Raw genomic sequence first — 13926 nt, 5'->3', positions numbered from 1 at the left:
TTCCAACCTAAATCGGGGCCGCTCAACCCAAGAACACAAGGCGCTGCCCCGGCGGGGTGCGGGCTCAAGTAGCTCTTCTTGGTGCTACTTGGAAGCACACCGAGGAGCCTTCGCTAGTCATGCCTGATGCAAAGTGAGGCTAGGATTACACCGAAATAGCATCCCCGCCCTAGCCTGGCAAAGGAGGACCAAATGTGGCTAAGGGAAAGGGGCTTTGGGGAGGAGGTGGAAGCGCACGGGAGGGAGCGACGGGCTGAAATTGAGGGAGAAAACAGTTGCGACGGGAGACAGAAATTGCAGAGATTCCAATGCAGCCCATTCCAAGACACACTAAGCGCGCACGTGTGCTATAGATTCGTCCCGAGAGAGAAGGCTACAACACTGATGGGATAAAGCAACAACGAAAAAGCCCCCAAAGCAAGCAAAATGCAAGCAAGCAACTAGAGAATGTTTACGAACGGACGGCAGCACCAAACCCGATCAGATAGCAGTAGAACTCGAGAGCTCAGTAATGCCACTGATGTAATGGGGATGGTCAGAGGGAAGTAATGAAAGATACAAGACGGCGCCAGACCCCAAAGGGACGTCTGCCAGAGTAGAATGGGACACTAGTACCTGTACTGTCGGCCACGTTGCCCACGGAAGACGCCATCTGGAGCTTCTTGAGATAGAACAAGGGGTAATTGACTTCTACTGCCGCCACTACTGACAAGAATGGTTCTAGAAGTAGCAGAAAAAAGGCAGCAGCCGTATCAGTGTTTTGAAGGGCTCAGGGGGCGGCACAGAATACTGAACTCGAATCTTAGGAACTCTTGGTAGACATCTACCTCTCACTGTCTTGAAATGGCGGCGAGGGCTCCTCGACCGAAACAACACAAGCCGGAACTACTTTCTGTTATAATCAAGTACCCCGCGGAGGTAGCGCGTAACAAGACTACCGACCAAGTGACTGTAATCAAAGTCATTTGCTCTTACGTAACCTTCCGCCCAAGGTCCATTGCGACAAACATGACTGTAGAGAGCGCATGCGACAACCCTGTCTAGGCAACTCCGGGTTAAGGGCTCCCTATGGGGCAAGAGCCAGCAAGTTTTTAAGAGCAAGGCGGAAGGGCAAAAAACGCCCGTCGATTACTTTTTTTTTTTTTTTTTTTTTTTTTTTTTTTGGCAAGCGCTAAAGTACGAGTCTACTACCTGGTCAGTGATGTCGATGTTAGAATGTCAGAGCGTCTAGAAAAGTTTAATTAACTCCATTCAACAGAAAAGGGTAGTTTACACGACCAACGTGTTAGTTCTAAGCAAGTAAACGCGAATATTTGCGTTTCAGAGACGGGGCTGTTCAAAACAATGGGGGAGCCGGTTCGATTTGAATGCTTTTTGATTCAGACTCCACCCATGAATTTAAGTACTTTGATGAGAAAAACGGACAGTCTCCCTGAGCTGAGTGAACCCAAATGTGTTCGATTTGAACCATATAACCCTAAAATTCAAAATCGTTTGTGAGATTCGGGATGGTAACAGGGTAAATGCTAGGAGTTTGCATGTCAAAAGCAACCACAGAAATGTTAAAGAGGATGCCTTTTTCCTCAAAATTCCTGATCCTGAATTGTGACCTTGTTTCGTCAGAATCATTAAGGACTGCAAATGCCTTGGAGCTTAAGGCAATTCAACAAAGCAAACTGTGTTCCTTTGCCTTCTTCCTAAACCACACAACTACAATGAATTTCCAATTGCCTTCCTTTGACAAAACAGCTCTTTGGATCCTCTTACGGTTTCAAGCCCAGTGTTTGGACATTTTTGTCACATTGTTATTAATTTATATTTCCTGCCTTGTTCCTTGACAGTTTTAAGACACGTCACTAAGTGATTATTACAAGCCACTGGGGACTACAGTTAGCTCTCTTAGAGTCTTTCCGTTTCAAAACTCTTTGATCTAGGAAAAATTAGTGAGCTTGTGTAAAAATGTTTGCTGTCTAGCTCCTTGGTGAAATAAAAAACAAATCCTCAAAGGCTGTTTCAGTTTCTTGAGATTGCCAAACAACCTATGAACTTTGGATTATGAGTGCAGAAAAAGTTGATAATATTGTTCATTTCTTCTGCCCCACAGAACCACAACATGTAGTAAAAAAGAAAGCTTGCCATTCAAACTCTCCTGGATATTGATTGGCCTTATCTTTTCATTTGATACACCTGGCAAGCCCCAAACCCACCAAGTGATCCACCTTTGTTGAAAGAACTCAGCTTTTCCTCATTAAGAAAGGCAACTCAGATTCTACTAGCAGATGTTTAGGCCTTCTTGATTAGTGCGTGATAGTTAATTAAGTAAAAAGTCGTTAAATGTCAGGTCATGCTCCCAGTCGGACAGCTATTTGACTCATAGAAAACTGATCTGGGGTTCCCTCATCTGAAAGGAGTCTCACGCTGCTATGAAAAAATTGGATTGTGAGGCTCATGTAGCTCAGGAAGGAAAACTCCTTCAAGGAATTGGTCCAGGAGCCTCCAATAATAGGATCTTGGAGGTTTGGTTCCAGGGATTTACCAGTCAAGCCTAACTTCTTCAGCCAACAAATTAACATTTACTAAAATCTCTATATCCGAGGCACTGTGGCAAACATAAAATGAAAAAGACAAACTCTTTGCCCTCAAGGAGTTCCAATATGCTTAGGTAGACCCAAAATGCTGCTTAATAAGAATACCGAGGGTTATTTTAATGAAGCCCATTTGATCTATTGTCTGGAAAGGGAACCTCAGACTAGAGGGGGTCTGAAGACAGAGGCTGGTACTGGGCAATGCGGGGAGTGGGGTGCTTCTGTGCTCCTTTCATTTTTTTTCTTCTAGTTACTCTTTTTCTCTTTTCCTTTTTTATGCAGCAATTTGAAATTTGTAGTCCTTTGTAAAATACATCAACTGCTTCCATTCTAATTCCAAACTCCACTACTCTAACACCATTTACCGTGCAACAGTTTCCTATCTATCCTGTAGCATCCCCCTGGAGTCTGTTCATTTAAAGCATCCTTTTTGAAGCAATGCCATGAGCAAGCGCTGGAGATGTGCACCCAGCTGCAGTCACTGGAAGATTGTCCCAAAAGATAAATGAAGCTGAACAGAATGCATTGACACTGCACCGCAGGCTCTCTAGATGCGTGGAGAGAGCCCCTTGGATTCGGTACCCAGTCACAAGAAAGAAAACTGGTCTTGAAATCCTCCCAGAAAGGAAGAAAAAAACTTCCAAAAATATTGTAGTGTATTTATTATTGTTATGGGGGGTGGGGAGTGTGCCACAGTGTGAATGCGACGGTATGCGTGTGGAAGTCAAAGGAAAACTTTGTAGGATTCTCTCCACATTTGGGGACTGAAGGCTCGAACAACAAGCTCCTTTGCCTCCTGAGCCACCTCACTGGCCTCCCCCATTTTTTTTTTTTCTTTTTCAACTTGGAATAAGATTAAAGAAAACCAAACTGGTTTGTGGTCGTATAACCAACATAGCCAGTGAACTTGGGAACTGAGAATTTCTTACTTGGTGGCTGCTGGGCTGAAAACAGTAGCCAGCTGGAAAAACAACAGTGAAAACAGGGAGGAAAAACCAACACAGCTGTAATGTCTAAAGCCTTAGAGATACATTGGGAAACTGCTCTGCAAAACAAAAGCCGAGAGAGGCCTAGGAAGGCACCCTCTGGAGCTCAGCCCAGGGGGAGTACTTTTCCTCTCTGGCGCCAGTAGGCTTTAAAGATTTGAGAAAAATAAAGATATCAGGACTCAAAGGCCAGTTAGGTCCCCCTCCCTCTTTAATCATCACTTGCTTTCTTGATCTATAACCTCTATGATAAGGCACATCAAAATGAAAGGAAAGCTGAACCTGATCTTGGTCCTTAGGGCCTGGAATTTCAGCACTTGGGACGTTGAGGTGATCCTCCTGGCTCCACCCAGGGCTACGTAAATGAGTTCCAGATTAGGCTGCGCTACAATGTGGGATCCTCTTCAAAAAGAGAACAAAACAAAAAGTGAGAAGTCAAAACCTTGATTTGTCCTTCCAATCCCAGTCTACCACGTAATGTTGTCCAAAAAAAGATGTTCACAGTCTACAGCCTGAAACTGTTTACAAAGGGGGGGGGGGAGCGCGGGAGGGGGGAGCAGGGGAGAGAACTAAATAAATCCACTAAGGAGCTCTGGATCTCAAAATAAGAGACTGAGTCTTCTCCTTATGGCTATGAGCCTGTGGTACTATTTTCTGTGTTTATGGATAAGAGGCTATTGTCCGCTCAGTTATCTTCCTGATTCTTCTCAAGTGGGAGTAACTCTTCCCTCAAAAAGAGGATCATGGTATACTTATTTGCACCAACAAGACTTTTCTTGCAGAGCCCTGAAGTGAGTCATGCTATCCCACTAATCTACCTCCCACTACCTCCAATGCAGAATAAGCAAATCCAAAGAGGCTCTGAGGGCTCTCCAGCCCAGAATCTATGCCTGAAAGTAGATCCTAGCCTTTTGGTTTTGATCCTGACTCTGCCTCTTCCTGTGATTTTAGTGGAGAAGGGTGATCACATGATACTGAGAAGCCTTCCAAGGGGCTGAAAGAAACTTGCAAAGAAAAGGATAGGAGTGGGGACAAATCACACTGGAAGACAGACAATAGCTCAGGTGCTAGATCTTTTGTTGTTGTTCTTTCTGGGTGGCTCTAATAAGCATTGTTTTTTGTTTTTGTTTTTGTTTTTGTTTTGTTTTTTGTTTTTTTTGTTTTTCTTGTCCATGGTAAGCACTTCCCAGTAGACTGGAACACTCAAAAGGCAGATTTGGCTGTCATGAACAACCAGATGTAGAAAGACAATTGGTTGATCTAATTGAACATTCAACAAGGGGCTCTAGAAATAGAGCTTTTTGTTATTCAAGACCTACTTTGTTTGAATGTACAATTTCCCCTGTTAGATTGACCAATGCAATATCACCATTCATGTGCTATTTGCATAATGTCCACATACCCTAATAGACTTATTTCCAAATCTACCTTACCGAACAAAGTGAAGGACTTTCTAGCACTGCTGAAAGATTATGGGTGAAAACTCTGCACCCTTCACTTCGTGGTTAAGAAAAAGAGATTGAAGCCGAGGTAACAAACTTTCAGTGCTCTAGAAAGCTTTTGCTGCTGTAACTATTTCAGTTATAGATGTGAAATTTTAATCAATGTATTGAGGGACACATTGCTTTGATGTTTTTGGCTCTTTTTTATTTTTCCTGAGACCTGTTCTCTCTGTGTAGCCCTGACTGTCCTGGAAATCACTCTGTAGACCAGGCTAGCCTGGAACTCCAACTCCCTCTGTCTCCCAAGTGCTGGGAATAAAGGTATGTGCCATCATACCCAGGCAGCTGTTTTGGCTCTTTAAGAAGGAAAGTCTTACAATATTAGAAGTGTAGACTATCCTTCTGGAATGTGCAGAACAAATGATACAGATCACTATATTCTCCTTTAGTTCTCCTAGTCCTCTGCTCCTCTACCATGATTTTTTTTAATTTGTTGAAAGCACATTTCATGGGTATCCAGCCAGAAGTTGAATAAAAATTTTAAACTAAATAAATATTGTCTCTTTTGGCCCTTGGTCTTGCGAAGATCATATGCCCCAGTACAGGGGAATGCCAGGGCCGGGAAGAGAGAGTGGGTGGGTAGGGGAGCAGGATTGGGGAAGGGTATAGGGGGCTTTGGGGATAGCATTTGAAATGTAACTGAAAAAATATCTAATAAAAAATGAAATGTAAAAAAAAAAGTAAACTTTATTCCAAATTGGATATATATATATAAACTCTGTGCGAAAAGAAAACATCCTCTCGGGGAAACTACGAAAGGGGATAACATTTGAAGTGTAAATAAAGAAAATATCCAATAAAAAAAAGAAATAACAACAACAAAAATTCTCTCTTTCCTCTCTCTCTCTCTCTCTCTCTCTCTCTCTCTCTCTCTCTCTCGTTTTTCGAGACAGGGTTTCTCTGTATAGCTATGGCTATCCTGGAACTGGAACTCATTCTGTAGACCAGGCTGGCCTCGAACTCAGAAACCTGCCTGCTTCTGCCTCCCAAGTGCTGGGATTAAAGGCATGTGCCACCACTATCTGGCCAACATTGTCTCTTTTAAGTAGCCATATTTATTTATATATTTTGAGACAGGATTTCTCTATGTAGTCCTTGCTGTGTAGCCCTGATTTGCCTCAAACTCAGAGATCTTCCCAGTACTGAGATTAAAGACTTGTGCCACCATGCCAAGCTATTGTTTGTTTTTGTTTTGGGGGGGAGGGGTTGGTTGTTTGTTTGTTGAGACAGGGTTTTTCTGTGTAGTCCTGGCTATCCTAGAACTAGCTCTGAATATCAATCAGGCTGGCCTTGAACTCAAAGATCTTCCTGCCTCTACCTCCTGAGTGTTTTTAATAAACAGAGCATAGCTGGGCAGTGGTGACACACACTTTTGATGCCAGCACTCAGGAGGCAGAGGCAGGTGGATCTCTGAGTTCAAGGCCAGCCTGGTTTACTGAGTGAGTTCCAGGACAGCCAGAGCTAGACAGAGGAAACCTGTCTTGAAAGACCAAATATTAATTAATTCATTAACTACATTAAATTTAAAAATAAACAGAGAATGTTAGTACTTACTTGTAATCTCAGTACTTAGGAGACAGAGGCAGGAGGATCAGGAGGTCAAGGCCTTCAGGGCCTTCAGCTATGAAGAGTGTTGGAAGCCAGCCTGGGCTACACAGATTCAGTCTCAAAAATAAATAACCCACTTTGAGAAGTTGAACTTCTCTGTACTTTCATTTTCATCTATGTTTTGTGCATTTTTTAAAGTAGCTCTACATTTTTAAATCTTGCCAGTATAAGAAGGATCAATGATTCCAGCAGTAAAGGACAGAGAAGCAGCCAGAATTGCAAGTTCAAGGCCAGCCGGGCCTTCTAGTGAGTTACAGGCCAGCCCTGGTAAGATGTCATCTCAAACGATATTATTTTAAATGTATGCCAACAAAGGAGCTAATGTTGCCTTTTCTGCGTTAAACTGAAACAAATGAGCCCATCACAGAACAACAACATGAATTGCCCCCCAAGAAACTTTACCTAGGGGTTCAGAAGACTGTGCCTACAGCCCAGCCACTCTACAGGCCGAGACAATGATGGAGGGGGATTCCAGGCTAGCCTGAGCTGTGGTGCATGCCTTTAGTCCCTACACACAGAGGGCAAAAGCAGGCTCTGAGAGTTCAAGGGGGAAACCTGGTCTATATAGCAAGTGTCAGGTAATCCTGGGCTACGCAATGAGAGTGTTTCGAAAGGGGTGGTGGTGGTGGTAAGGGTGGCATCAAGGAGATGGCTCAGGGGTTAAGAACTTGTACTGCTTTTCCGGGAGACCGGAACTCAATTCCCAGCACCCACATCAGCTGGCTCACAACCATCTGTGTAGCTCCAGCTCCATGGGATCCAACTCCTCCAGCCTTCATGAACACCTGCAGGCACATGCACACTCACCTACACATAACATTTTTAGATGTAAATAAATATATAGATAAAAATTTTAAAATAGTTCCTATATTTTTTAAAGATTTATTTGTTTATTTTATGTATCTAAGTACACTGCAGCTGTCTTCAGACGCACCAGAAGAGGGTGTCAGATCCTATTACAGATGGTTGTGAGCCACCATGTGGTTGCTGGGAATTGAACTCAGGACCTCTGGAAGAGCAGTCAGTGCTCTTAACTGCTGAGCCATCTCTCCAGCCCCCTATATATTTTTTTAATTTAGTAATTTGAGGTCATCTTTTTTCTCTGAATCAATCATCAGGAGGACAATCAGTTGTTATTTTCTAAAGCCCAGCCTTGCAATTTAGCACTTCTGGAGGCCTTGCCCAGAAATGGTTCTACTTGCACAGCTTCAAAGGAAAATGTTTCCTTTTCAGATAGAAAAAAAAAAAAAAAAACTCTGAGATACTTCTTTCAGTCCTCCTCCCTGTCCAATCCCTCCCACCTCCTCACTCCCAAATCTCAACACAAAAGACTGCTAAGAGGCTGGCTTCCATGAAACCAGATTAAAAAAAATAATTTAAAAACAAAACAAAACAAAGAAACAATAACAAAAGAAACCACCATAGCCCAGCACTCTGGGATCTGCTTGAATGTCCAGCCACCCTCAGTGTGAGGACGAGCAGATGCTGTATGGACATTGCTGATTTTTCCAAACGCGATTTAGTATTCCTAGCAATTAATTTGGATAGCCCTTAAGTGACGAGTCTGAAACACACTCAGGTGGTCCTATTTACTGGCAACAAAAGATATTTTCAACCAGAACCCTACTCTCTGTTCTTTGTTGAATGTCTGTTAGAAGGCTTTAATTGTACATCTGACAATGCTGCCTCTTTGATGTTGTGGCTGGAAATTAATCCACTTAGAAAATTAAGATTGAATAGCCAAACTTGAATTCTAACTTTAAAAACAACTGTGAATTTTAGTTCTCTAATATTTACACTTTCCACACCTCTGCTAGGAGAAAAAGGAGTTGATTATATGTCTCTTGAGGTTAATCTCTGGTGATTTAAACAAAAATCTCCAAGTCTATCTTTCGTGTATTTCTTTTTTTTTTTTTTAAAGATTTACTTATTTATTTATTATATGTAAGTACACTGTAGCTGTCTTCAGACACTCCAGAAGAGGGAGTCAGATCTCATGATCGGATGGTTGTGAGCCACCATGTGGTTGCTGGAATTTGAACTCCTGACCTTCGGAAGAGCAGTCGGGTGCTCTTACCCACTGAGCCATCTCACCAGCCCATCGTGTATTTCTAACTTCTAATTTTCAGAGTGTCTCAGGAATTCGGATGCTCATTCTTTTTGTCTGATTGCCTAAAAACCCACAATCTTATCGCCTCTTCAGAGAGGGCCATGCAAACTTTAAAAAATAAAAATAAAAATAAAATAATAAAAACAGAAAAACCAAACCAGGTTTGTAGGCTTGTTTTGTTTGTTTGTTTGGTGTTTTTGGTTTTGGTTTTGGTTTTTTGGTTTTTTGTTTTTTGTTTTTTTTTTTTTTGGTTTTTTTTTTTTTGAGACAGGGTTTCTCTGTATAGCCCTGGCTGTCCTGGAACTCACTCTGTAGACCAGGCTGGCTTCAAACTCAGAAATATGCCTGCCTCTGCTTTCAGAGTGCTGGGATTAAAGGCGTGCGCCACCACACCTGGCACAACCTAACCATTTTTTAAATTTTTTTTTTTTTTTTTTTTTTTTTTTTAAGATTTAGTTGTATTTTGCCAGGCATGGTGGCGCACGCCTTTAATCCCAGCACTCAGGAGGCAGAGGCAGGCGGATTTCTGAGTTCGAGGCCAGCCTGGTCTACAGAGTGAGTTCCAGGACAGCCAGGGCTATACAGAGAAACCCTGTCTCAAAAAAAGTAAAAAAAAAAAAAAAAAAAAAAAAAAAAAAGATTTTTAGTTGTATTTTAATTCAAGTGTGTGTGTGTATGTGTGTCAGATTCCCCTTAGAGCTGGAGTTACAGGTGCTTATGAGTCATATTAGGGTACTGAGAATTGAACCGAGGTCCTCCAAACTCTAGTCCTCTCAAGAACAGTGTGTTCTATTAACTGCTGAGTATCTTTCCACACTCAAAACAAAAATCTTTTCTTTTTTTTTTTTTGAGGCAGTGTCTTACCGACTGTCCTAGAACTCACTATGCAGACCAGGCTGGCCTGGAACTCAGAGTCATCAGCCTGCTTCTGCTCCCTGAGCGCTGGGATCAAAGGGATATATCACCTGGTGTATTATTCAGGGTACTCTAGAGTCACAGAACTTACAGGTAGTCTCTATACAGAAAGGGAATTTGTTATTATGACTTACAGTCTGTAGTCCAACTCCCCAACAATGGTCAGCTGTGAATGGGAAGTCCAAGGACCTAGTAGTTGCTTAGTCCCACAAGGCTAGTAGATAGATACCAACAGATGTGCTGGCAAGTAAATGCAAGCAGGCGAAGAAGAGCGACTCTTCCTTCTTCCAATGTCCTTATGTAGGTCTCCAGCAGAAGGTGTGGCCCACATTAAAGGTGTGTAACAGAAAGCCTGGATCTGGGACTTGCTTTGTTCTAGGCTGACCTTGAACTCAGAAATCTCCTTGCCTTAGTGTCCTGAGATTCATAGCCACTGTGCTTCAAGATCTCCATGTCAAGATCCAGGTCAGACACTTTACCAGCCTCAAGATCTGGATCACAGGTGAGCCTTCCAATTCTGGATTGTAGTTCATTCCAGATATAGTCAAGTTGACAACCAGGAATAGTCATTACACCTGGCTTAACCAATTTTAATTATATCTACTTATTTATTTATGAGGGCAGGGGGAAACATGCCACAATGTGCTTGTGGAGGTCAGAGGACAACTTTGGGAAGTTGGTTCTGTCCCTTCACCATGTGGATCCCAGGGAATCAAACTCAAGCTACAGGTTTAGCTGAAACAGCCTTTACCAGACCATCTTAACCTATTTTTGTCTTTTGAGACACTTGGGAGGCAGAGGCAGGCAGATTTCTGAGTTCGAGGCCAGCCTGGTCTACAAAGTGAGTTTCAGGACAGCCAGGACTACACAGAGAAACCCTGACTCAGGGAAAAAAAAAAAAAAAAAAAACAAAGTCATCTGATTTTTTTCTTGATGACTTCTGTACCATCTCTTCATAACAGTTCCTTCATCAGTGTTTGCAAGTAACTGAAGAATATGTGTCTATGCTGGGCAGGAATATTGGGTACTGTCCCAGAATTCAGCCATAAATGACAGTAAGTAACCCTGAAAGTGGAGGGAGAGTGCTGACTAGGGTGGAGAGAGGCTGTCAGGCAGTGTCATGCCAAGTTCAACTTTCCTTTTTATTACATTTTATGGGTTTTTATGGTGATCACTGGCACCTGCATGTATGGGGGTAGGGCCGAGGTGGGACAGGGAACACGTGCATGCCAGGGACTAACTGGAGGTCAAAGGACAACCTGGGGTAGTCAGTCTGCTCCTTCTGCCAGGTGAATCTAGGGTATCAAATTCAGCCCATCCGTCTTGATGGCAAGCACATGTACCCAGTAAACTATTCTTCACATATGGGACTTTTACTTATTTTTTCATTCATTTTGGGACAGGGTCTCTTTACATGGCCCTGGATGTCCTGGAACTCACTATGTAGACCAGGCTAGCCTCCAACTCAGAGAGCTAGTTGCCTCTGTCTCTTGAGTGCTAGAATTAAAGCTGTGTGCCATCACTGCCCAGCCCTAGAAGTTTTTGTTTTGGGTTTTGTTTTGTTTTTTCAAGACAGGGTTTCTCTGAATAGCCCTGGCTGTCCTGGAACTCACTTTGTTCTGCCCGCCTCTGCCTCCCAAGTGCTGGGATTAAAAGTGTACGCCACCACTGCTCAGCAGGGCATTGTGTTCTTAAATGAAGGATTTAAAAGAGGGAACAAGCAAATTCAGAAAACCAAATTACCTTATACCTGAAGATAGCATTTTCTTTTCTTTTCTTCTTTCTTCCTCTCTTTCTTCCTTTCTTTGGGGGGAATGGGGTTCAAGACAGGGTTTCTCTGTGTAACGTGAGGTCCTGGAACTCTCTCTGTAGACCAGGCTGGCCTCGAACTGAAAGGTCCACCTGCCTCTGCCTCCTCAGTGCTCGGATTAAAGGCGTGCACCACCACCATCTAACAGGAGTAGACCAGAGGTGTCAGTAACAGAGACCCCATTCCTATTCCTAAAGATCCTAACAGCTGCTTCTGGGGTAAAGAGCAGAACCATAAAATAGTATCAATGAGAAGGAAAAACATACCAGGCCTCATATTGCGTGCCAAAAATAGGTGAAAGGGTGTGGAGCCAGAAGAACACATGTTGAGTATCAAAATAGCTCTGGAATTCAGTCTGGGCTTCCATCTCAGAGCTGTTCCCTGTGGTCCTCACCAACTACAACTGCTCCCTAGCTCTGGGCACTAGTACTACCTGACTGTTCTTCCACACTTAATCTTAGGCCATGTACAGTGTGAGCCAGAATGAAGTCAATACCCTGTGTACAAGCACTCGGTGGTCATATACCATCTGCTTCATGCACAAATGTCAGCCTTCCTACTTATGCAGCCATGTCTGCTGCCACATGTCCTTGTGTTCACACTTAGCATCACTCATGCACCCTAAAAAGATGGAGCAACTTTTCCCTACCTTCTCCTCAAGCCAGAATGCCCATCCCCTCCATCCTAGACTGCTTAACAAATTCTTTAATTTCATTTCTTTTTTTTTTTTTCTTTGAGACATGGTTTCCATGCACCCAAGCTAGCCTCAACCTTGATGGCTTTGAACTTCTGATTCTTCTGTTTTTACCTCCCTAGTTCTTGGATTTTTATAGGTTTGGACCACCGTACCTAGTCTTTTTAATTTTCTTTTTAAAGTTGTATTTTATTATCTCGTATGTATGTGTGCTTTGTCTGCATGTATATGTATACACCATATGCATGCAATGTCCCTGGATGCCAGAAAAGAGTATCACACACTGTCTTAGAGTTTTACTGCTGTGAACAGACACCATGGCCAAGGCAACTCTTATAAGGACAACATTTAATTGAGACTGGCTTGCATGTTCAAAGGTTCAGAGGTTCAGTCCATTATCATCAAATCAGGAACTTGGCAGCATCCAGGCAGGCATGGTGCAGGAGGAGCTAAGAGTTCTACATCTTCATCTGAAGGCTGCTAGCAGAATACTCACTTCCAGGCAGCTAGAATGACAGACTTATAACCCAGAAGTCAGCTAGGATGAGGGTCTTAAAGCCCACACCCAGTGACACACCTACTCCCAACAGAGCCACAACTTCTAATCCTGCCACTTCCTACGCCCAAGCATATACACACCATCACACATACCCTGTAGCTGGATTTACAGATAGTTGTGAGTTGCCATGTGGATGCAAGAGCAGCTCTTAACCACTGAGCTGTCTCTCCAGTCTGCCCCCCTCTCTGTCAACATGGTTTCTCTATGTAACTCTGGCTGTTCTGGCGCTCAAGACTGGCCTCAGAGATCTACCCACCTGCCTCTGCTTCCCAAGTGCTAGGACAAGAGTTGTGCACCACCATTACCTGGCCCTTCTCTGGTTTCTTCCTTCCTTCCTTCCTTCCTTCCTTCCTTCCTTCCTTCCTTCCTTTCTTTCTTTCTTTTTTTCTTTCTTTCCTTCAAATATGGCAACAGATGGTTGTGAGCCACCATGTGGTTGCTAGAATTGAACTCAGGACCTCCGGAAGAGCAATCAGTGTCCTTAATCATCTTTCCAGCTCCCTCCTCTGTTTCTTAATGTCAGCTCATGCAGTACTTTTTAAATTTCAGAATGGAATTTGCCAATGCAATTAATTCTGTACATAAATATCCATAGTTTCCTCGTTTCCTCTTAATGAAAAAATATATTGTCTGTGTGATTTTGTTGTTGTTGTTGTTATTTCGAGACAGGGTTTCTCTGCATAGCCCTGGCTGTCCTGGAACTCACTTTGTAGACCAGGCTGGCCTCGAACTCAGAAATCTGCCTGCCTCTGCCTCCCGAGTGCTGGGATTAAAGGCGTGGGTGCCACCATGCCCGGCCTGTTGTCTGTGATCTTTGTTTCTTGAATAGCTGATCAAATTATTACTATGGAACATTTTCTAAAATATTTTTACTAGAAAATTTTGCATAAATTGATATTCAAAGTACTAAAACATTGTTATATAACACAGGGCCATTTAAATACAAACTTTTTTTTTTTTTTTTTTTTTTTGGTTTCTCGAGACAGGGTTTCTCTGTGTAGCTCTGGCTATCCTGGGACTCACTTGTAGACCAGTCTGGCCTCGAACTCAGAAATCTGCCTGCCTCTGCCTCCCGAGTGCTGGGATGATTAAAGGCGTGTGCCACCACGCCCAGCACATTTTGTTTTTATATTGCCATTAAGATATTGAGCATTGCT

At 43.0% G+C, this 13926-nt stretch overlaps 1 protein-coding gene across 4 annotated transcripts in view; it reads right to left on the bottom strand.

Moving 5' to 3' along the window:
- Positions 1 to 927, bottom strand: part of Ogt (O-linked N-acetylglucosamine (GlcNAc) transferase (UDP-N-acetylglucosamine:polypeptide-N-acetylglucosaminyl transferase)) — a 44341-nt gene extending 43414 nt beyond the window's left edge. For 2 of the 4 annotated variants that reach the window (XM_011247503.2, XM_006527736.3), the window contains exons 1-2: positions 828 to 927; positions 616 to 720 (exon numbers count right to left, since the gene is read on the bottom strand). In XM_011247503.2, coding sequence (XP_011245805.1) covers positions 616 to 652 — 37 coding nt within the window. In that variant the 5' untranslated portion in view covers positions 653 to 720; positions 828 to 927. Of the gene's footprint in view, positions 1 to 615 lie in introns of all 4 variants that reach the window. The other 2 variants (NM_139144.4, NM_001290535.1) reach the window with 2 other exon arrangements.
- Positions 928 to 13926: the final 12999 nt, after the last annotated feature.

Source organism: Mus musculus, chromosome X, assembly GCF_000001635.26.
Source record: "Mus musculus strain C57BL/6J chromosome X, GRCm38.p6 C57BL/6J".
NCBI classification, from domain to species: domain Eukaryota; kingdom Metazoa; phylum Chordata; class Mammalia; order Rodentia; family Muridae; genus Mus; species Mus musculus.
This window is presented reverse-complemented; position numbering and strand designations above follow the sequence as displayed.